At 41.6% G+C, this 22,387-nt stretch overlaps 1 protein-coding gene across 1 annotated transcript in view; it reads left to right on the top strand.

Moving 5' to 3' along the window:
- The first annotated feature begins 2,494 nt into the window (after window positions 1-2,494).
- The window catches only part of capn5b (calpain 5b), a 62,127-nt gene continuing 42,234 nt past the window's right edge, over window positions 2,495-22,387 (top strand). Inside the window, exons 1-3 of the mRNA XM_084372836.1 lie at window positions 2,495-2,568; window positions 2,706-2,921; window positions 15,120-15,293. Of these exons, the coding sequence (XP_084228962.1) occupies window positions 15,129-15,293 (165 nt within the window). The 5' untranslated portion in view covers window positions 2,495-2,568; window positions 2,706-2,921; window positions 15,120-15,128. The remainder of the gene's footprint in view (window positions 2,569-2,705; window positions 2,922-15,119; window positions 15,294-22,387) is intronic.

A 22,387-nucleotide genomic window follows, 5' to 3' on the forward strand; every position in this document is an offset into this window, starting at 1 on the left:
ATGTTTGAGTCGACTCTACAGAAAAGGTCAATGTTGAGGTCATAAGAAAGCCATGAATATAGATTTTCTGTCTGAAGGATTCACTTGTTGTTAGTTGATATCATTACACAGATTCACATTTATCAATATATTGGTCTGCAGCAACAAAACATTCAGTAATGTCCACCTCCTGTATGATTGATGTGATGCAGTTTAATGGATTGCATTTTCATTTCAGAACTGTTCAATATCACATCAAGCAACACATGTATGCATTGGTGTATTTTTATTTCTTTAAATTTGACTGTTTTACAGGCTTTTTGTTGTCCACTCTAAACTAAATATTTGGTGAAGAAAGGCCATATGTGATGAAAATGATTTTGAGACTGAGTTCTGCTGAAATGATTGGGTTCTTAACTGGTTGCAAAAAACAAAAACATAGCACACTTGTGATCACATACTTAATTTAAAATATTTATATAAATTTAAAGATTAATGGTAATGTAGGCCCCAGGTTATGAAAAGGAAGAAGAATGTGTGGAGTGAAACAGGTGATATCTGGTTCTGCTGGATCGATTTTGATTATGTGTTTTTAAACTGTCCATAATGAGTCCAACAGTGTAATCTTAGACCGGTGGACTGCTTTTCAATTCTGGCGCCTACATTACCCACAATGCAATTTAGCCACTGAGTGACATCACTGGAGGCAATTTATCAGATTAGATCATGTATGGGGGACTTTCACTTTTACCAAAGTAATGCTTTAATACAATATCTTTACTTTATACTCAAGTATGACTTTTTTCATGTGGTATTTATACTTAAGTGAATAAACTGAATACTTTTTCCACCACTGATGGGTTGACAGAAACATATGACTACTAATACTAATACTTTACTCTCACTCAAACTAATATTTAAAAAGGTATAATTATTTTAAAAATGAGGTTTGTCCTGAGCATCTCTGAGAAGATTTATCAAAACTGCAATTTCGGAAAAGTTGTGTGCTTGGCAGAGTCAGAAGTTCTTCACAGCACGACCAAGTTGATCCTGAGCTCGGTCAGCTGAGCAAGGCACGACACTGTAAATGTTAGTAGTTCAGTTCCCACTGGTAACTCTGACGTCAGTATTCTCAGCATTAGGGTCGAGTGCAAATGATAATTCATATATTAACTGTCCGTTTGTGCAGCATGAACTTTTGCAAAATGTTAAATAGGTTTAAGCTTTTTGTTACTGTCAGTGGAAAATTAATGTTTTGCTACATGCCCTTTAACTTAATAGGTATACCTGATAAAGGTTAATATAAAATCAAATTATATTAATATCCTCATGCAGTATTTGATCAGTGCTTATTGTCCCATTCCCAAAAGCTCCCTGTACGTGTTGTTTTTGCTGATATTTGTGAATTTTATTTCTCAAACAGAATTAAAAATAAAAGTGTCAGTGTTTATTTCCCAGTTACATCTTCTCATGTGTTACATATAGGCAGCGCTGAAACGATAAGGCTGTAATTAGGTGGATAGTTTTTTCTTAATTACAGCATATTGCATCCTCTAGTTATTTGTGACAAAGGGGATTACAGCAGGCCTGTTAGCTGTGCGCATGCTCAGTCTGCAGCACCCCCCCCCTCGCCTACATCCCTCCTGCTCATACCCCCTCCTGTCCGCGCGCAACCTCCTCTCGCGGTTGAGCTCGAGGACCACTGTCAGGTATCTGATCATTATTAACACTTCCTGTTCATACCTTCAAAATAAAACGTATTAATGGGTTTGTTAGTGTGTTTGCCAAAAGGATGATTATTAATCAAAGAAAACACTGACATCAGCACACAAAATCCGAAGATTATCTTTTAAATTGACAAACATCATGTGGGATTCATGACACAATTCAAACAGGATCAACAAACTATTTGTCTTTCTCCATTCGCCACCATAAAGTTTTTCTGAAATAAGCTGCCAGTGGGCAAACCGGAAGAGGCGTGGCTTCGGCGCTACATTGCGGTCTCATGATTTAAACGTCACCACCACCTCTTAGCCTCTTACTACAATTACAATACACGTTTTCTATTAACTGATTAATCTAAACGTTTTAAAGTTAGTGTTTAATAGTTACTTAAGTAACTTAAGTCGGCTGTAAAGACACTGCACTAGTGAGTAGATTAATCTCATTTAGCTACTTGTTAGCAACTGTCGTTTTTAAGACACGTTAGCGCTTTATAATGAAATCGTGGGACGTGTAATGATGTTATTTATGTATCAGAACAAAACGTGTAAAAATCTTAAGCCTGTGGTAACCACAGACTTTATTTTAAGCATCAAACCGAAAACCAATTTAAAAAACTGGACTTTGAGACAAGGGAACCGGAAGTACACACATGCGAACTGATTTCCGGTTTTTAGGACTACAAACTACATCACTGTTTTATGTTAAGTTGTTTGAGCTTGGTTACATTTATGTTTTGAGCCGTTTGTTGCTTTTTTGCCGGAGACAGAAGAGAAGTGAATCAAAAATGTTCAGTGTTTGGATGGAAAACATTAAAGCAATTAGCTTGAAGAAGCTAGCAGTCAGACCTGAGAAAATCTCAGTCAGGTGAGTTATTTGTCGGTTGCTCATTATGAATGAATTCGTAATTTAATTATTTTAATCACAAAAAATGCAATAGGCTAATAATTGAAAGACACCCGCCAACATCCAAGTTTCATAAACGCGATGATTTTATTTTGAAGCCACGAGTGCCCGACTTCCTGTTTTGGTGCCGTGCGCGCCACGGGAGCTTGACGCTGCTCGGGTGAGGAGAGGAGAGAGGAGCTCCGCCAGCGGACCAGGAGGAGAGCGTGGTGAGGAATCCCAGCAGCCCCAGGAGAGCGAGAGCCGGACCGGCTGGACCCCCGGAGGAGGACCCGAGAGAGAACCACGTTGCCACGGGAGAGGCCTCACTTCAGGTAACCTCGCCGTGAAACCGGTTCGCACTGCTTCCCCCGGCAGGCAGGCAGGCAGGGCAGGCAGGTGCTTTGAAGGGATGCCGGAGATGGAGAGGCGGCGGTCGGCGAGCCGCACGAAGCCGCTTGTTATGTCTCAGGAGATCCGAGATCCTATTACTTACTTACCGTAGCCTTGTGATTTACACGGCCTCGCTGTCCGGGGTTGCTGAGCACGATAACGTGAGGTGAAGGTGGGGGTGAGAGGGGATATTTATCAGAGCACCGTGGTGTGAAATGGGCTTCTTACTTTGCGCAAAAATAGCGTCATACATGTGACATGAGAGCCGCTGTTTACTGTTTCTGTGCGCGCGCTGCTGAGCTTGTCTCCATGCACAGGAGAACGCACGAGCTGTGATTGGGTATGCCAAAGATGGAGCATCATTTAACATCATGGTTGTGTTTTCACAACAGATACACAACTAAGATAAAGCCACAGTTGCTGCTGTACATCTGCATGGGAGCCATCTCTGTCTGAGAATAACATCAGTGGAGCGTTCAAGAGCAGTGATCTCCTCAAGCTCGTAGTTTGGTGACAGAAAAACAAACATCAGTCTGACTGAACAGCAGCATTGCTGATCGATAACGCCTCCTCTTGCAAGTTTTGTCCTCAGCTGACATCAAACAGACTTGTTTTGTGTTTTTCCGTCACGTTTTGGACGCCCCTGCCTGCGCCGCTGCCTCCCTCTGATGCCGTGGAGCCTGTTTTCCTCTGCATGAGGAGCAATAAATTAATAATTTCAAGAAGTGTATTGTTCTGCAGAGCACCAAGAGGGGAATGAATGCACATTAATAGTCTATGCCCGCGAGAAAGCCTTCGTTTAGGCCGCTTGCCAGGTAAAATGGTGTGAAAAGTGCAGTCTCGGGACTCCCAGCAGGTGGTAAAGGGGTTTGAAATCACTCTCGAATTGTCAGAGAACTTTGAACGGTGGCTCGTTCAATCACAGATTTGATTCTTGCTGCTTTTAGCTCCACGTATCCAAGCTGGAGCGGTGCACAGTCCAGTTTAATACTAAGATAAGAGATCTTTAAAATCAATTCTTATCAAATTTGGGTCCCCTGAACAACAGAGCACTTCATGTTGCATGTTGAAACCTGATAGTCTCACTTTAATATGAGCATTGTTGTTAATTAAAAGAAGAAAAAACAACATCCCACATGACTGAACCGCAGGAGAAGTCGATGCAGCACTGCTGTTGAGATTCAGTGTAACTCCGCTAATGAGCGCCTCATATTCTTGATATCCAGAGATCTGATCGCCGGTATCGACGCCATTCAGATGCATTTGTGGTAACAGGAATTAAAGTCGAAGAAATCAGGCCGAGTGCGCTCGTAAAGCAGAGGAAAGTGACTTTCAGTGCAAGTGTCGTATGTCATGGCCAAGCCCATAGTGGCTGGCAGCAGGAGAAGATACTGCAGAGAGGAGATCACGATGCTGGGAGGATGGGAAGCTGGGATAGCCCTCCTCCCTGATGCGGGAGGGGGGGTGGAGGATGGATGAGGGATGGTCTGGCGCACCCCTCCCTCCCTCCCTCCCTTCTCTCTCTCTTTTCTCCCACTCTGTCTCTCTCTCTCTCGCACTGGTATACTGGTGCATTACTGCTCACTGTTCACTTCTCTGGGTGTAATCAGTCTGTCAGCAGAAGCAGACTCAATCAGTCACTCCCCCACCACCACCAACACCACCACCACCAACCCCTGAACACACTCCTCCCTAAACTCTGACCAGAACACTGCCAGAGTCTGCTGCTGCCTGCTGGGCACGTTAATGAGGTGATGCACAGTTATAATCTAATCTTGGGGAAAAATCACATTTCCCATCACCTCTAACATTCACGTACTTCATCTCTAAATATTTGCATCGGTCTGTTTAGCCGCTGTGTGTCTACAGATGGATGCATCAGTTGTTTATTCTCGGTCTTCACGAGTTGACTCGTGCCTGCACACTGCTGCTGTGCATCAGTATTGAAACGGTCACTCCAGAGAAACTCAGTAGCCTCGAGGTAGTAGCAACAACATGGCAACATCATACCCAGAATAAAACAGTTAAAGTAACAGGCTCCCCCTCTGTGATGCCGGGGAGAGTGTGTGTGTGTGTGTGTGTGTGTGTGTGTGTGGAGGAAATTGTTTAAGTGTAGGCTGTTATTCTCCGGCGATGCTGCCTCCCTACATGCGAGGAGATTTGACTCTTCTCCTGGCCGATTGATTGGTCAGGAGGAGGGTTGGCTGCTTCGGCGGTGTAGCGCAGGAGCTGTCCGTGGTGCTGCTCAGTTTTTGCTGTGTGTGGGTGTTAGATAGATGCTGTCCATGGTGCTATGTCACTGGCGATAAGTCAGTGTCAGTGGCGCAGACTCCTCAACAGGGCTGCTCCATTATGGCCAGAATCATAACCACGATTATTTTGGTCAATGTTGAAAACGCGACTGTTTAACAGGATCGCTCATTGACGTTGGAAACATCGTGTAGTTATTGAACTTCTTAAAAAACACATCATTTGAACAGATTTCCTTGAACTTCAACTGAAGGATCAAAACAATAACTGTTTTCTCTAAAGTAATGATATCATGTATTATATGATAAATGTAAAGACTTAAGTGTAAGTTAATTGGCGGCTTCTCGGGCAACTAAGCATGTAGCATCTGTGGCGGAGCCCGATGGTGAAAGACATCAGATTCAGATTCAGACAGCTTTATTAATCCCACCGGGGGCACAGCTTGTGCACATACTAAAACATCCAGTAACATGTAGACACAATTTTCTTTTATAAATAAAATAGAAATAAACAATAAAAACATCTACAGAGAATTTAAAAGGCGAATCACAGTGTGAATAAAAGATTTAGGTTAGTTTTACAAGCAGGTAAAACAAAACAACAATCTTATTTTTCTCCTCCGCCTCTTTGCCAGCTCTATGCAACTTTATATCAGGCATATTTTTGATTAGAAGTGGCTATAGTAGCGAGAATGGTAACATATAAAAATATTATCATAACAGCAGTTTGTATATCTGCAGTCCTGAATCTTCAGGTTCCTCTTTTTAAATTACAGACTACTGCCACCTGGTGCGTTGGAGAGGTATTTCCTCTCATACGAGGGCAGAGCGTACGAGCTAGGTGGGTGTTGGCTGTATCTTTGTGCCGTGTTCAAGTTAAGCTTTTTGGGCAGCAGTCAGCCTTCATCGCTGCTGGTTCTTTGACGTCAGTTTGGCTCGTCTTGGCCCTGAAGAACGGGCTGTGCTGGATTTATAAGACAAGACAAAACCAGAACATCACTGCTAAACTGAGTGCGGCACAAATCTCACCTGATTAGCCACATCAGGTTGGTTCAGCCAATCAAGAACTGGGTCTGGTTCAACAAAGATATTTTAGACTGGTCTGTCGTGTTCGGCGGGTCTTAATTTTCCCAATTATTACAAGTTAGAACAATTCATTACGATAACGACAGACTTATTTTTAAACCTAAAAAGTTAGCCACCAGACCCCCCCAGGCTAACTCTGAACTAAGAGCCTTGTTTCCATGGTAACAATCGGTGACACCTGCTGACCAGTGGCACCAAGGGACAAACGAAGAGGAAAACATGGCTCATGATTTATATTTATGGTTTGCAAACAATGTTGAGGAGCGACTAATGAAAGGAGAAAGAGCTTCACCAGGAACCTTTGGACATGTGCATCGTCGATCGTTTAACCATCCTGAGCCGAGTCTTTGATGCTCCTGTCGACTGTTGGATAAACATTATTTACTGTCACATGGAGTTGTCATCATTTCTTAAAGTTAAACCTAAAGAATCTTTTATCGATTAGTGGTCAACTATTAGATTAATCTGTTTGAGTAATTTTCCAAGAAAAACAATCTGGTTTATTTACTTCTTTATGACAGTAAACTGAATGTGTTTGAGTTGTGGACAAAACAAGACATTTGAAGACGTCATTGTGGGCTTTGGGAAACACTGATCGACATTTTTCACCATTTTCTGACATTTTAAAGACCAAACATTAGTCGAATAATCAAGAAACTCATCGACAGATTAATTAAAGTAATCGCTGGTTGCCGCCCTACTGTATTTCCAAATATTTTTTGGGTATTGCTGATCATTCCCAGAATAAAAGCCTGTGTAGCTGGTGATTCTTTTCCACAAATCAAACAGGAGGCTGAGTGGTTAGCTTTGTTTTCTTTAAGTTGAAAAGTTCCCCTGAACCTACAGCGACGCCATATTTCACTTTGGGCTCACTCTTGATTACAGCTGGAGTTCCTCTGTCACATATTTGGGTTTCTCTACACCTACATGATGCTGCTCGCTGCACCAATACTGTCATATCACCACAGTAAGCATTTGTTACAGATTGTGCTTGTTAGCCATACATCATTTTAGCTTGTCGTGTTTTTTCAGATTTCTGCCATCAAAACTCTGTGACACTGTGGTACTTTTGCCAGCGCGCTGTACAGACCGTGTTACAGCAGCAGAATGAGATGAATGTTGACATCTGCTGACCAGCAGTAACTCCTGCTCAGTAAGGCTAGCATGGCAGAATGAAGCAGGAGCTATTTGCAGTCCGGACTGATGCTCATATTCAGCCATTTCTTCAGGTGTATTACTTCGATTTGCAGCGAGATCATAGAGCTGGACTGGGATTGGTTTGTCAGAGCTGCTCTGGCCTCGCTGCTAAAATCTCAAACTTCACAAGATTACATGGCTCCTGACACTGTTCAGTAAACAATCAGTGGAGCACTGGAGGACAAGCTCCAGCACAGCCAGAAATGAGGAGCGAGTCAGCTTTATGAATTATTTGTTATCCTCCAGCAACACGTTGGAGTTCAAATGTAGCCGGTGATTAAAACGCTGCATCACACGCTGTATTATTCTCTCCACAGTGTTCCCATCTGTTGGAAGGGGCGCTTTGTTTCCTCCTCAGAGTATTGATCATTGATTGAACGGCTTCCCCCCCTCCAGCTTTTCACCTCGCTCTCCCTCCGCTGCAGGAGCTGTCATTTCTGAATCATGACTCAATTGTTCGGCGGGGACCGCATCATCTTTCAGTCATGAATTCTTTAAACTGTCATTTTGTCCTCTGCAGATGTTTTCCTCCTCTGCGACACATTATTTCTCATGTTTCGGCGCGTTTCCGCACTTCAATTTAAACATAATCAGGACAGTAATGATCTGTAACTTTTAGGTGCCGCTGTCACTCTTTTTAAATTACTTGAATTTGGATAATGAGAACGCCGCTTTGCCAGCACTGTCACTCTCCCAGCCATCTCGTCGCTCTTCTGTCTTTATTGTCCATTATCTCAGAAATGTCGTAAACAAGCCGGCCACTTTCAGCCACTTTACGTCTAATAGAATCCCTCCTATCTCTTGTGGTGGGTTGCAGTTGTTCTTCCTGTGGCGAAGGCCGTTCTTTATTGAGTTTCCACCTTATTCCTTTCAATACTTTGCCATCTGTTTTGCCTCCCCACTTGTAGCAGAGCCGAAGTCTTATATCATCACTGATCACGTCTTCCCGAACATCTGTCTGCAGTCCGGCAGAATTTATTTCCACATTAAACACATCTGTGCCCGCAGTGAGAGTTTTGCGCTTTCACAGTTCTCGTTTTAAGAATCAAACTGATATCAGGTGATGTCATTGAACGTCCCTCTTTCTCTCAGTGTGCGCAGAAACTGTCACAGCTCAGAGATGTTGACACGGCTCAGAAACGTATGCATGACTTTGTGTGAACTGGAGGCGTTTATCACATCGTATACGCTCAGATAAGTCTGGCATGCAAATGAGAAATGCAGCAGCTGGTGGTGGGATTTCTTTAATGATTCAACAGGCGAACTCAGTAGTATGTACATCACACAGAGCGGAGACGTCAAGCGTGGGTAACGTTCAATTCGAGCAGAGATGCATGACATCCGAAGATGCTGCATGATGCTTGTACGACGTGTACACAATTGAAAAATAATTGGTTCTAAATGAATTAATCATAACAGGAACGACAGTGCAGAACGGGAGGACAAAGCCTCGTCAGTTATTCAGGAAATACAGAAAAAAACCTGCACGAGGGAGAATTAAACAGAATATTGTTTAATCAGATAAATGGGTATGAAGCTCCTGTTTTAAGCTAATTTTTCAGCAGGTAGCTGAACAAGTAAGCAAATAGTGGAGCATTAACTCCTTGTTTCCACCGGTCGCGTCTTCATGAACTCACGAGTGCAACACGGCTTTGTTCGGTCCTCCATGTGGCATCATACCCGACCCGAACGTTTCAGAATCGTAGCTCTTCCTTGATTTTTTCCTTCTGCTATGGTTTAGTAGGCTATGTAGTGAAATTGTTTCTTTTTTTGTCTGCTTTCATTGAGTTTATTGTTTATATTTCCAACTGTGCATCCTGAGTCTGCACGGGGTGCTTTATTTTGAAAATTGACTGGATGCACTTTGCTGTTCCAGTGTGTGACTTCCTGCCTGGCTCAATGGGCTCGGCGCTACTTGACACGCCGGGTGGAACCATTAGCATTGTTTTGAACAGCTGTGATCAGCCTGGCGGCCATGTTGCCGTTGGAACGCGACACAGACGTGCTCGGTGGTATCTCGGCAGTTGGCAGTTTAGTCTGTAGTTGGTGGAGACCAAAGTGGAGCTAAAAAGAGGCAATAATGGAAAGAAAAGTCAATATCGGAACAATTCTTAGGCAACAAATTGTGTTTTAATTGTGCGAGTGGAGGCTATTTTAAATCTGGCTATAGTCTACTGGGAATTTCACAATAGGGCTGCAACCAATGATTATTTACTTTATTGGTTAATCTGCTGTTTTTTTTTTCACGATTGATCGATTAAGTGTTTAGTCAATGAAAACTCAAAAAAATGTGGGAAATAAATGCTTGTCACAATGATCCCAAAGTGACGTGATCACATTGTTTTTTATTTCAATCCAACAGTTTCAAAACCCAAAGACTATTAATTATCAAATCCTCACATTAACTCGAGCAGAAGATCCTCACATTTAGAAGCTGGAACCTGTTAAATGTTTGACATTTTCGCTTGAAAAATGACTGAAACGGTTAATCTGTTATTGACTAATCTTTGCAGGCGTATTTTAAAATTGAAAAATAAATATTGCAATTTACATCGCGGATCGTGATTGCAAATAAGTAGCTTGTGGATAATGGAAATAATCCTTTCAGTCATTTTTCAAGCAAAAATGACAAGTATTTTACTGGTTCCAGCTTCTAAATGTGAGGATTTTCTGCTTGTCTTCGTCATTTATGACAGTAAATGAAGAGTCTGTGGGTTTTGGACTGTTGGTTGGACAAAGGAAGCTAATTGAAGACGTCAGTTTGGGCTCTGGGGAATTGTGATGAGCATTTTTCACATTTTTTGACACATTGTTCCATAAAAACAATCGACAGAATAATCAGAAATGTAAATAATCGTCCTAATGTTGTGTTTGTCGCTTGTTTTGCTGCCCCTGAGTTAGCCTCGTTAGCAGTGCTGACTGTGTTTATCATAAAGTCATCTCAGCTTGAAGTCAGAGCCGTGTTTGTTGTTGTGCCACAGCAGTGACGGACTCCTGTGCAGCAGCTTCTCAGGATTCGTTCTCTGCAGGTAATTCTGTTGGCCGTCCGCAGAGGCCAGATGACAGCATGGTTTTCCCCACTGGAGTCACGAGCCAAGACACCAGGCCATCTGTCAGATTTAGCTTCCAACTGCGACCTCCTCACTCCCCGAGGAATTTACTTTATCACTCACTCAAGAGTCAGCTCGCTTGTTAATGCCTCTGAATTGAAGTTACTGTAAATTGTCTTTAATTCAGGTCAAAGATTATCGAGTTAACAACACGGATTAAGACCTTCTCCACCAGTTTTGAATGTGTAAAATTACCACGTTTAAGCGTGAAATGTAGCTGTAATAAATGCCGCTCCGTTTGGATTCAACACGAGGCTCCTGAATGACTCGGATCGCCCTGAATGTCAGGAAAAGTTAGCTCTGAATGTCGTCAGGTTAATGATGTTTGAAAGCTACAGTAGTCGGATTTCAAGTTGTCCTTCTGATTTGGCGTCCATCCATTTTCCGTTAACTTCATTTTCCCCACACACGAGATGTCATTGAGCACCGCTGGAAGGTGAAGAGGTCGACTCAGACCAATTAAAAAATACTTTATTTGATCGTGCAGCTAATGTGGCATCAAGAGACTTAAACTGGATTTGGTTTTTTTTATTACTTCGCTGTAGGCAGGTTGGAACAGATAATGAATTTTAGATTCATTCGTTATTAGATTCATCAGATTTATATTTTCTTCAGGTTTCTGTTGTTGCGTGCTGTGTTACTTGATTCGGCTCTGTGACAGATTGCTAATTAATTAGATTAGAGTAATTACCGTCTCTGTAAAGAGTTTAACTTAGATTGCTTTAATCTTACCAGGGCTGCAACTAACGATTATTCTTGATGAATCGACGCATTACTTTCTTGATTAACTGACGATAGTTTGGTCTATAATGTGTCAGAAAATAGTGAAAAAAAGAACACAAGTTATCAAAGCCCAAGTTGACATATTTCTGTTTCTTTATTATTATTATTATTTTGACTTTTCATGGTTTAATCTGAAGGAAAAACTTGAAGAGTGACAGGAAATGAGATGAAAGAGAGGCGGGATGAAACGCAGTGAAGGGCGACAGGTTGGATTTGAACCCTGGGTTGCTGTGGCGAGGACACAACCTCTGTACGACATATTCCTATTTTTCTATTTGGTCCAACCAACAGTTGAAAACCCAAAGAAATTCAGAATGTAAGAAACCCAGAAGACACTTAATCGACTCTCAAATGTATCGCTTTGATTACTTATGGAAAAAACCCCAACATTTTTCTAAACCCAATTTTATCTTTATACCGAGATCCAGCTGCAGTGTGAACCAGACCAGCTCCAGATGTGTTCTGGTCGATCAGGTTTCTACACTTGGATCAACGCGCCTTTCACCTCATCCAGATAAAACTTCCAGATAAAGACAACATGTTAACTCCAGGTTTAAGCGACACGCATCGACACGGGTTCATTTGAGTGCCATTCTCTCTGAACACATTCCTGTCCTTAGCCGGCTAACAAACATCAGTGGAACATTTCATCTGAGAGCTCAACACGAGTTTGGAAAGCTCAGGAGAAACGACGCCTCCTACGACATCTGAACATCTCTCCTCCGCCTCCCCGCTGCAGCGCAGAGGCCGTTTAAATCGCCTCGAGCAGTTTGAGGATGCTTCTGTTTCTTTTGCATTCAGAATGTGTTAAATTTAAAACTTTATCTATCATAGATGCATTGTTGTTGTTGTTTTCTGTTGCAGTGCATCAAATGGGCAAATTTATATTTGAGATGGTCTGTGTCATTCCTTCACAAAGCACAGAAGACATGTATTTGGTTAATAATTGGTCCATGAGCGCGACTACAAGAGGTCGGAGGTTCTTTTTAAACGTTTGAGCAAACAACAGTCGGGATAAACGATAATATCTGCACATCGTCGGTATCGGCTGATAAAGGCTTTAAAATGGAGCTGAAGCAGAAGGCAGAGTGACGTTAGCTTCTGCATGTTTACATATTTCCAGTAAAAATGGTCAGGTAGGGAGGAAGTTGTTATTGTAGCCAATAGCATTAGCGCTGAATGTGAGTTACGCCCCCGACATGCAGCCACATGAGTGGAAACAGCCGATTAATGGTACTTTTGTACTCGGAGTGGCCATCCAAGTCGGAAACTCGGGCAAGATGCATGTAGCCCGAGTTCACCGACATAAACACAGATGACATCACAGCAGTATGGTGGCACACATAGTAAACAAATACTTTTTTCCTCTTTATCAGTTTTTTACGTCATATAGTGTCATTTTTGCTTTCATTCAGTTGATCTGTGCTCAGTAGTTTGAGAGTAAAAGTCTTTCACTGTCTAAAATACATGTATTTCCAGGCGCACACGCAGGGAGTGATTGAGTATCATTTAGTAAACGAGTTGCTTTAACTCACAGTCGTGTTTCAATGTCACAGTAACCTGTTTAAGGAGCTTTAACAGGATTCCTCTTAATCACAGTAAGACCGTCAGTAAAGCGAACAGTGAACAGCTCTGACGTGAACATGAACCGACTGCTCACGCAGGTCGGGTGTGTTGAGAACAAAAGTCTCAGGACTCACAGATGTTATTAATTGTTCCGGATGAGATTTGCCTGCTTTGAATGCATAATTTGAGGGGTGAAGATGAGGTTGAGGACATTTTAAATCCTGAGCAGTGGTAGAGATCAGAGCTTGACAAATCCACAATTACATGCAGATCAATACAGACCTGCTGCCCTCCAGGGGAATTTTACAGCCAACTTTATTTTTGACTGAAATGCCAGATAATCACAGAACGTACTCGGACATTGGCTCAGTCAATTTTAAACAGTTTTTTCTATGTAATAACTGTATTTTCAGAAAGAAATATGAAGGAAGATCTGTCTGCAAAGCCTATAAATCTGTGATGAGAACAAGGAAGTAGACATTGCTTCATTGTAAGAGGTCACAAGATAAGATATGACTTTATTTATCCCTCACTGGGGAAATCCACCTGTTACAGCAGCGGTTGAGTGATCAATTAAGAAATTAAAAACAGGACAAAAGCAAGACAGAGTAGAAAAATACACAATAAAATAATAGAAATACAGGATGCAAATACTACTGCTAATGAAGAATACAAAATGAAGACTACACACTATTAACTTTCTACATGCGAGTCAAACTCGATAGTTTTAGGGTTTTTGAAAGTTGGTAACTTTTGGAAATTAATAAATTACTCGATCAATCAATTTAAATTATTTGTCACCAGATTAATCATTAGTTGGAGCCGTAGCCGACAGATTTCTGGCGTTGGTAACGTCATATCACCGACCCCGCCAAGAAACACAAACAGTATATTTAGTGAGCCGGTAACGAGAGCAGCCATGCCCGTAACATCGTCGTTGAGGCGTTCACTGACCTGAGAGACTTTGAGTGCCTGTAATAAATCTCTGATCCATTGTCAATAGTTCCGGCTTGCAGAAGTATTGATTATGAAATGAAATGGTATTCCAATTGATGACCATGAGAAGTTCAGCCATGAATAATTTTTTCTCCTCTGAAAACATATCGACTGTCCACACGTTGAGGCTCGTTGATTACGGCGCTCACAGTGTGAACACACAGTCACCTGCAACTAATGAGCATTTTCTTCTTTTAACAATAGATGTTTCTGAATAATTGATCGTTGATTGTTCATAAATCAAGACCAACTGTCTATCACAAGTCATCAGAGCTGAGAATAATGTTTTGGCCACGTCATGCCAAGTGATCACGTCGTCTTGATCTTTAAATTTCTAGCTTTATATCTTTGTTAAAGAAAGTACAAACTATTCTAACTCTAACTTCACAACTTGTAGATTAATCAGTTTATAGTACAGTGAGTACAGTACAGTGTAATAGGCAGCTTTGTGGTGGTGACCCAACATGAGCCTTTTACTTCTGGCGATTTAATTTACGCTGGTGCCTACATTACCCACGATGCAACTCAACCACCAGCTGTTCAGTGAGAGCTTCAGGTGTAACAAGTACAACAATCGGGTAAACTCAGCGAGTTTAACATCACTTTACTGTAAAGCAGCCCAAATTATAAAATGTAATTTAGGTGAAAGGTGTAAAGGTTTGTGTTCATCTAATGCTTCTGTATCGATCATCTCTTCAATATCTCGGTCTCAGTTTGCCTCCACGCTGACTCACCAGTCCCCGCTGTACGCCCTGATCAATGTGTCCATGGCTCCTTTAATGCAGAGCAGTGATAATTAGGCCCCGGAGGATATCAGTGAATTGACAGATTAATCATTTTGACCCAGTGAATCCAGGCTGTGCTCAAGGCAGCGGCGCACATCGACTTCCTGTTTCCACAGAGAGCTTTCACTGTTAAGGTATTAAAGTCTGCTGGATTCTGCTGTCAGTCAGCTGAGTGTGTGTGAGTGAGCAGAAGAGCGAAGTGTCGGGGGGAAGATTGGATTCAGAAATGCCACGGGAAGTAACTTGTAGGAGGGAAACCAGTTTTTGTGATGAAATACAGTGTTGGTGATATGGTGTGTCTGTGTGTGTGGTATGTGCTGAACAGCTCCGGTCTCACTGGTGTCCCCCCTCCTGGTTGTGTCCTCCAGGGCTGCAGGATGTTCACTTCAGTGAAGGCCTTCGAGGGGCAGCAGTACTCCACCCTGAAGAGACAGTGCTTGCAGAGTGGTCTACTCTTTGAGGACCCCCGCTTCCCCGCCACCGACGACTCGCTCTTCTACCAGGGCAACAGGATCGGGCGTGTAGTCTGGAAGAGGCCTCGGGTAAGTCGCTGTGTGCAGCGGAAGACTTTCAGCTGATAAGAACTGATAGATATTGATGGTTTGAGGCTGCTGATGGCTGATAGAGCTTTGTGACGACTTTCAGGCCCCTAAAGTTAGAAAATGAATACAGTAGTTTAGTCTGGAGGTTAGTTCATGACACAGTTATAATGCGGGAAACTGTAATGTTTGGGTTCTCAAGCAGCTGAGACAAAATGCTAATTTGTGCTAATGTTTTGCATTTAAAGGGACATTTCATTTCAAAATCAAAAATGTGTATTTATCCTCTTACCTGCAGTGTTATTTATCCATCTAGATTGTTTTGGTGTGTGATGCCCAGACTTGGAGACGTCGGCCGTCGAGATGTCCGTCGTCTCTTGAATAAAATGGAACTAGACGGCGCTCGAGTGCTCAAATCCCCCAAAAATATATTTAAGAAACTTAACAGAAATGATGACCCAGTTACTCAAGATAATCCACTGACCTTGTGCTGGGCAGTTTCATGTGGGAACTGTTTTCATTTCCACAGAAGGAATCTTGCTCAGAGCGAGATGTAAACATTGATGGTGGCTGAGCTGTAACGTTAGCTAGCTTTGTTAGCTTAGTTAGCTAGCCTCTCGTCCAAGCCTAAATGCATTCTGTAGAGTTTTTCTAATATATATATATATGTATATATATATAAAACTGTGCAACTCACACCATAACAATCTATTTGGATAAACAACACGGCAGGTAAGAGAAAAAAAAACATTTATTTATTCATTTAGTTCTTCTGATGTGGTTTAGCAGAATGGAAAAGGACAACTTTGATTTTCATGGATTGTATATGTCAGATCTCCAGCTAGCTTAGTGTTAAACATGTAAATGCCACTTGACATTCGGATGATGATTTAGCCTCTGGGGGCAACTGTCAATGTTTTGGGGCTTCCAGTGTAGCCAGCGATTATCCAGGTAATGGATAACGGAAATTCAGGTCAAGACTTCCTCTTCCGTGTGCCAGTCATATTTACAGTCTAGCGACTTGAGACGTGAGAATGGAGTTAAAGTGGAGGGTCGATTAATGAGGTATCTTCGTGTAAATGCTATTAATTAAAGCAACAAAATGTAACTTCCTGGAGCAAGATAGTTGATTGTTGAGTCTCGTCCCCAGTTTGTCAAATACTGACTCTTTGGGGCTGCAGCCAGCGTCAGTAATTAAAGGCCTGGGGATTAGACTCGGCAATCAACTGTCTTTCTCCAGGAAGTTACATTTTCTTGCTTTAAATAAAAGCCAACAAAAAGCAAAATGGTCATCAGATGACAGCCGATTGTTTCCAAGATTACATGTCGGCCGTTGCTTTCAAACCTCTTTTGTTTTAAAGGTTTACCTGCATGCAAACAAGGCCTAATCAAATGTGATCGGTCATCTGGATGTTATCTGAATATGAGACACTTAAAATGACAGGATTGGACCATTGACTGCATAAACGAAACCTCTGGTCCTGGTCAACCAGTGAGACACAGTTTACCAAACTCTGTGCTTCAATATGATGAGGTACTTTTAAAAAACTGGGTGTACAGTAGATCTGGAGCAGTTCCTGCACCTTAAAAACTCTCAGCTGTCAGTGCCGAATGTCCCTCCGGAAAGAGAGTTTGATGGCTTCTGTTAACTAAATAATTTACCAAATAATAGTTTGTCAGTAGTCGTCAGTCGTCGCTCCACTCCACTCTTTAGTCTTCTTGTATAAGCCGGTGCTGTATGTATGTTTCAGTGGCAGATGATATCAGATGCAGAGCCTCAGGATTTAGTGAGCCGACTCCCCTGCCACTGTTATCCCCCTCACACAGCAGGCTGAGGCTCTGGATGGAGTAACCTCCTTCTGCCTGTGTGCCGCTGCAGCGACAGCCAGCGTGCATTGCCATGGAAACTGGGTCACACAGATTATATGTTTTGGTCTGTGCTGATGTCAGTCATGCAGACTGAAAACTGGAAGAAGTCAAGAGGAGAAAAAGCAGGAGGAGCGTCCTTTTCATATTCGTCAGGACACAATTTGTGTCCTCGCTGACGGGAGGAGAGGAACGCTAAACAGGCCTCTTCTGACTCAGCAGTTTTAAAAGATTTTTATTCAATTACTGCACACAAAGGCTGCTGACTCGGACTTGAATTCTTCACATATTTATTTAACAACACAACTAAGTCATATTTGATTTGGTCATCTTGTAGAGGCCACTGTTAGAAGCACATACATGTACAGTGAGATGCGATGTGTGAGGAGATAATGGTTCTGTGAAGACGTCGGGGTTCACTGCATGTCTTTAGGTTTGGCTCTTACAGAGTGTTAAGTCCTGCTCACAACAGCATTTGAAACAGCAACACTTTGTGAAATCAACAACAGCTAAATTCAACTTTAACGAACTTTGACTTGCGACTTTGTGCCTTCGGCCGTCTCGTCAGTGCTGACTGACCTTTGAGGCAAAGGACTCACATACAGAAACCAAAATGCACGAGGCTAATGTAGCTTATAAGGGGAATTCCAGTATTTTTAAACCTGCGCCCTGAATTTACATGTTATGAAGTGTAGCTTATCAAAAGTTTTGCTCAGTACGTCGCCTCAGCTTTCTTTGGGGCAACTCCTACTGTCTCCTACATCCACTACAAGCAGGGTTTGACTTACACGGGAAATGTTAGCTGAGCTCCCATGAAAGCAGTAAAATCACATATCTGTGGGGGTCGCTAAAACATCACCAACAAGCATTTTATAATGTAATCAGTATTATTCTCGTTAATGATATAAACAGGCTAAAAAAACAAGTTTCCAGTCACGGATCATAACTCGAAGCCTGACTTAAAGTGCTTGTTTTTGCTACTGACAGACTGAGGTTGTTATTCTGTAGAAATGATTCCTACAAACAAACCTTTGTGTTAAAGAGTAAGATCCGTTTTGTAACCAGAAACACAAGCCTCCTTCACGGAGAAGTCTTCCTCTGAAATCTCGCCTCCTGAACAGAGGAACTGCCAGCGAGAATTTATTTCCAAAGTCATGGCGGAATATTTAACTGGTTTTGACAATCTAGATCAGGCAACAACTGTCACAACTCACCTCGCATGATTTAAGAGCAAGACTCGTGTTTCTGGTTACAAAAGGGATCTTATTATAAGTCAAAACATTTCCGTAATGTTGTGAGAGACTTATAATGACAACCTCAGCCCGTCAGTGGCACAAACAAGCACTTTCAGTAGACGTACGTTTGACGGTCGGAGTTTCCCCAAAGGATTATGCTGCAGCCTTGTCACGGCTGCCAGCTGAGGCGATCTGCTGGACCTGTTCCAAAACTTTTGCTAAAAATTAATCAGAAACAAACAAAAACATGTAAATATAGGGCAGGTTTAAAAATACTGGATTTGATTTTTAGTCTTTTTAATGAATTGTCCGTTACCTTGGAAGCTAATGACCTTTCTAGCTGACAGTTAGTAAGTAGTAGCAAGCTGGTTAGCTTGGAGAGCCAAATAGATATTTTCATCGACTGAAGCGATGTACAATCCAGAGAACAAAATGCCAACAAGCTTATGATCGACCACTGCTGACATGTCCTGGCTTGCAAGTTGGTGTTAAGCTCGCTAGCTGCAGGTCAGTAGTGAGTACCTCACCAAGGATCGAGGAACAAGTATTTTGAAAAGACACACGGATGGATTTAGCTGCAGCACTTTTTGTTCTGACCAGGTCGTTAATAACAAAAGCTGAATGGAACTAACCAAACAGCTCCAACGACGGAGAAAAGACTAATTACGTTTCACCAACACTCTGCTGTCATCCCACTAATACAAATTCACTAAAAACCTCAGACACATACTGAATTTCTTCCTCCTGATGGTAACTGAAAGCTCATTGTCAATGCAGCTTCATTCAGGGGAGAGTGCATGATAATGAAGTTAAACATAAAACTACTTAGGGACTGAGTGGGTTTGAGAGAATGAAATGTTCAGAACAATCAAAATTTAATGAAGTTCTTGACAAAAGCTCAATTAATATATCACAATCACATACACACTCAGTGTACGGTGCGTTTCTGCACAGTCAAGGTTAAAGATCTGAGTCCCTCAAACTCCACACACAGTTCAATACGTCACAAAACTTGGATAAGAACACATCTGATACTGATTTTTTCAGTATTATTGAACACAGTTTTCTTAATTGGTGTTGAAACAATATATAATCCCATATATAGGGCAACATTTCAGTTAACCTAGATACTCTTTTTCCGTAAATCAAGTATTGTTTGTTTGAACCTGTTGGGTTTGATCAAAAAAAGGACCCAAACGCAAGAGACAGAGACAGGCAGGTTAGAGGCAAAGGAGAATCCAAGAAAAACTTGAGTAATACAAAAACACAGAGTACACACCAGGAACAAAATAGGAATTCAGACGAACCAACAAAGAGTGAAGGAAAAACACTGACATACAGACAGACAATTAACAAATGAAACACAGGGGTACATAGAAGAAGAGCGGGGAAAGAGACAAAGACAGGAAGTGGAAAGGAAACATGACACCGAAGGAGAGGCTTTCAACATAAAACAGGAAATCACAAAACAAACGCTGTAATAAGAATTTAGAATAAATGCAGAACCCGATTTATATTACAGACGGACCTTCAGTTCTAACTTTCCAAGTTTTAAAAGTGCATTGTATCATTATTTAGTGCAAAACTTCCATTTTAATTTGTTGTTGTTGCTGTTTTCTTTTAGAGATAACATCAGGCAACAGCAGGGTCATGCCGTACTTTGTACCGTTGTTTTGAGCTTTTCTTCTGTCGCTGGATTGCTGATTTATTCCAATTCATTCCACTTGGCAGGTTTTTTTCAATCAGTCTCATCTCTTGTTTGAATGTCAGACACACTACCGTTGACCTCCACACCCTTTCTTTCTGCTTCACTACATAAAGCCTCTACAACCTCCTAAACTGGGACTGAATGTTAATTTAAATTCTGCAGAATTGTCCAATATTTTGGCGATTCCTAGAGATACTGGGGCCCGTTTCACACAAACAATTATCAGATTCAGAATGGTGACAGCAACATGTTCACAAATTATTGTACCACACAAATTACAGATAAATTAGGAAGTCCTTCGGGGCACTCACATCCAAGAAGGTGTTTGTTTTGATGTGAAAGTGAGCGAAAATATGTCAAATTACAAATTGTAGCTTGCATGTTGTAAACTTGTTGGAATATTTCCCAGGGCTGCAATTGAGCATTTGTGATCCTTCAGGTCGTACTTGTCAAAACTGTCCACCCTAGCAAATGATGGATGCCGCCGTTGCCCTGGTGGCTGTTGATGGTCCTGAAGGACTTACGTGATGTAGTCATTAATGGGATTCTGGGAGCGACCCATATAGCGGTATTTCAGCTGTACATAAGCGTCAGAAAGTTGTAGTGCAGTGGTGTAAGATTTCTATAAATATCCAAATGTAGACATAAATTTCAGGGTTTTTTACAGCTTCAAAAGAAAATGTTCTCCGTTTTAAAAGCCTGTCAGCAGCAGTGTGATATGTAGCTGCGACTGGACGCTTTAAAAAAACAGATCATCCAAACTGGTAAATCATCTCAATGGATCCCTAAAAGACGTCTGCAGCTTCTGAAACATGGCAGTTTTCCGATAGACAAAAAGTCTGGACCTGCACCTAACGATTATTTTCATTGTCGATTATTTTCCTCATCAATCAAATACGTTTTTAATTCTGTAAAATGGTGCAGAGAGATTTAAAGTTGAGTCTCCAGGCATTCTGAAACCTGTAGTCCATTTGTTTTTGTGTGAATTCAGGCAGCCTTTAGTCTCCTTGTTGAATTTGTGCGATATTTTAAATACACTAATTCATGTGAAACTGGGTCACTTGATAATATATTAATGGAGAACAGTAGCCACTGGACTATATCAATTTATTAAACAGCTGCTGAATGATTTAAAGCCAGCTCACTGCTTTGACTTGATGTGAGAGGAAAAGATGACAAAATGTTCACAAAAACTTTCCCAAACCCTCCAGCGGCTGAAGTCACACAATCTCCAAAACTGCACTGACAGAACAGGTCGGTTCGTTCTGTACCAGTCCAAAATTTTATATTGAAGTGAGCAACAATGTTCCCAGTTTCCTGTCCTCCTGGGATTGATAGAAAATGTGTTTGGGACAAAGAGGGATCTTCTCCTCCTACATGTACATGTAGTATGTACAACTATCACTCGAGCAGATGCTGACTACAATGGAGCGCGTGTTCTCATGCTTCTACCATAGTTATCTCTCTTTCCACAGTGCGGCAATGTGTCAGCGCTACTCACTATCGCTGGCTGGCTGCTCAGCGTCAGACCTACTAAGATTACGCCATTTTAAAGTCCGAATAGATGCAGTAAACTCACCTTCGACTGGGAACGTAACCTGTTTTTGTTTCCTGATAATGTTCCGATGTTGTTTTTTGGTCAGTGTGTTGAAATGACTGGATGGTCTGTTAGAACTGAAGTTAATACAATAGATGTTGTACATTTTGGATATTGAACTATGCTTAGTTGTCTATTTCTATTTGTATGTTTTAGCGTTAGAATGAGGGTCTATTGTGGTTACGATAGATAATGCTGCCATGTTGCAGTTCAGTGCCCATGAGCAAAAAAGTTTGGAAAACGTGGTAATAATACAGAAGTCAGCAGGATTTTGGATCGCTGCAAGTTTTTGACCTAAACTGTGAACAACAAATCTGAGTTGAAATGGTCAGGAGGAGGGCTAGTTAGCTGTTAGCGCTGGTGGGCAGCAGAGTCCTGCAGAGTCCTTACAACAGAGCTCAACACACAGCAGGACTGAGAATTTCTGTTCAGAGGAACATAAAGCGTCAAACAGTGAACTGCAGTTTAATGTGACAACATTATGAGTTTACAGCAAATGAATGTACTAAAGCACAACAGCTGAGTATAGTGTGGAAGTGCTTTGAATCCTAATACATTTAACTAACATAACAATTAAGGAAACAACATTTTGTATTTTGTACAGCTGTATTATTAAGATACAAAACTACAAAATAAAGAGACAAAACCCTGACAGGTTTACTTTTCTGCTTTTCGTGTTTCCAATAGAGAC

The sequence above is a fragment of the Pagrus pagrus genome, assembly GCF_965226575.1.
Source record: "Pagrus pagrus genome assembly, chromosome: 14".
In the NCBI taxonomy this organism is placed as follows: Eukaryota; Metazoa; Chordata; class Actinopteri; order Spariformes; family Sparidae; genus Pagrus; species Pagrus pagrus.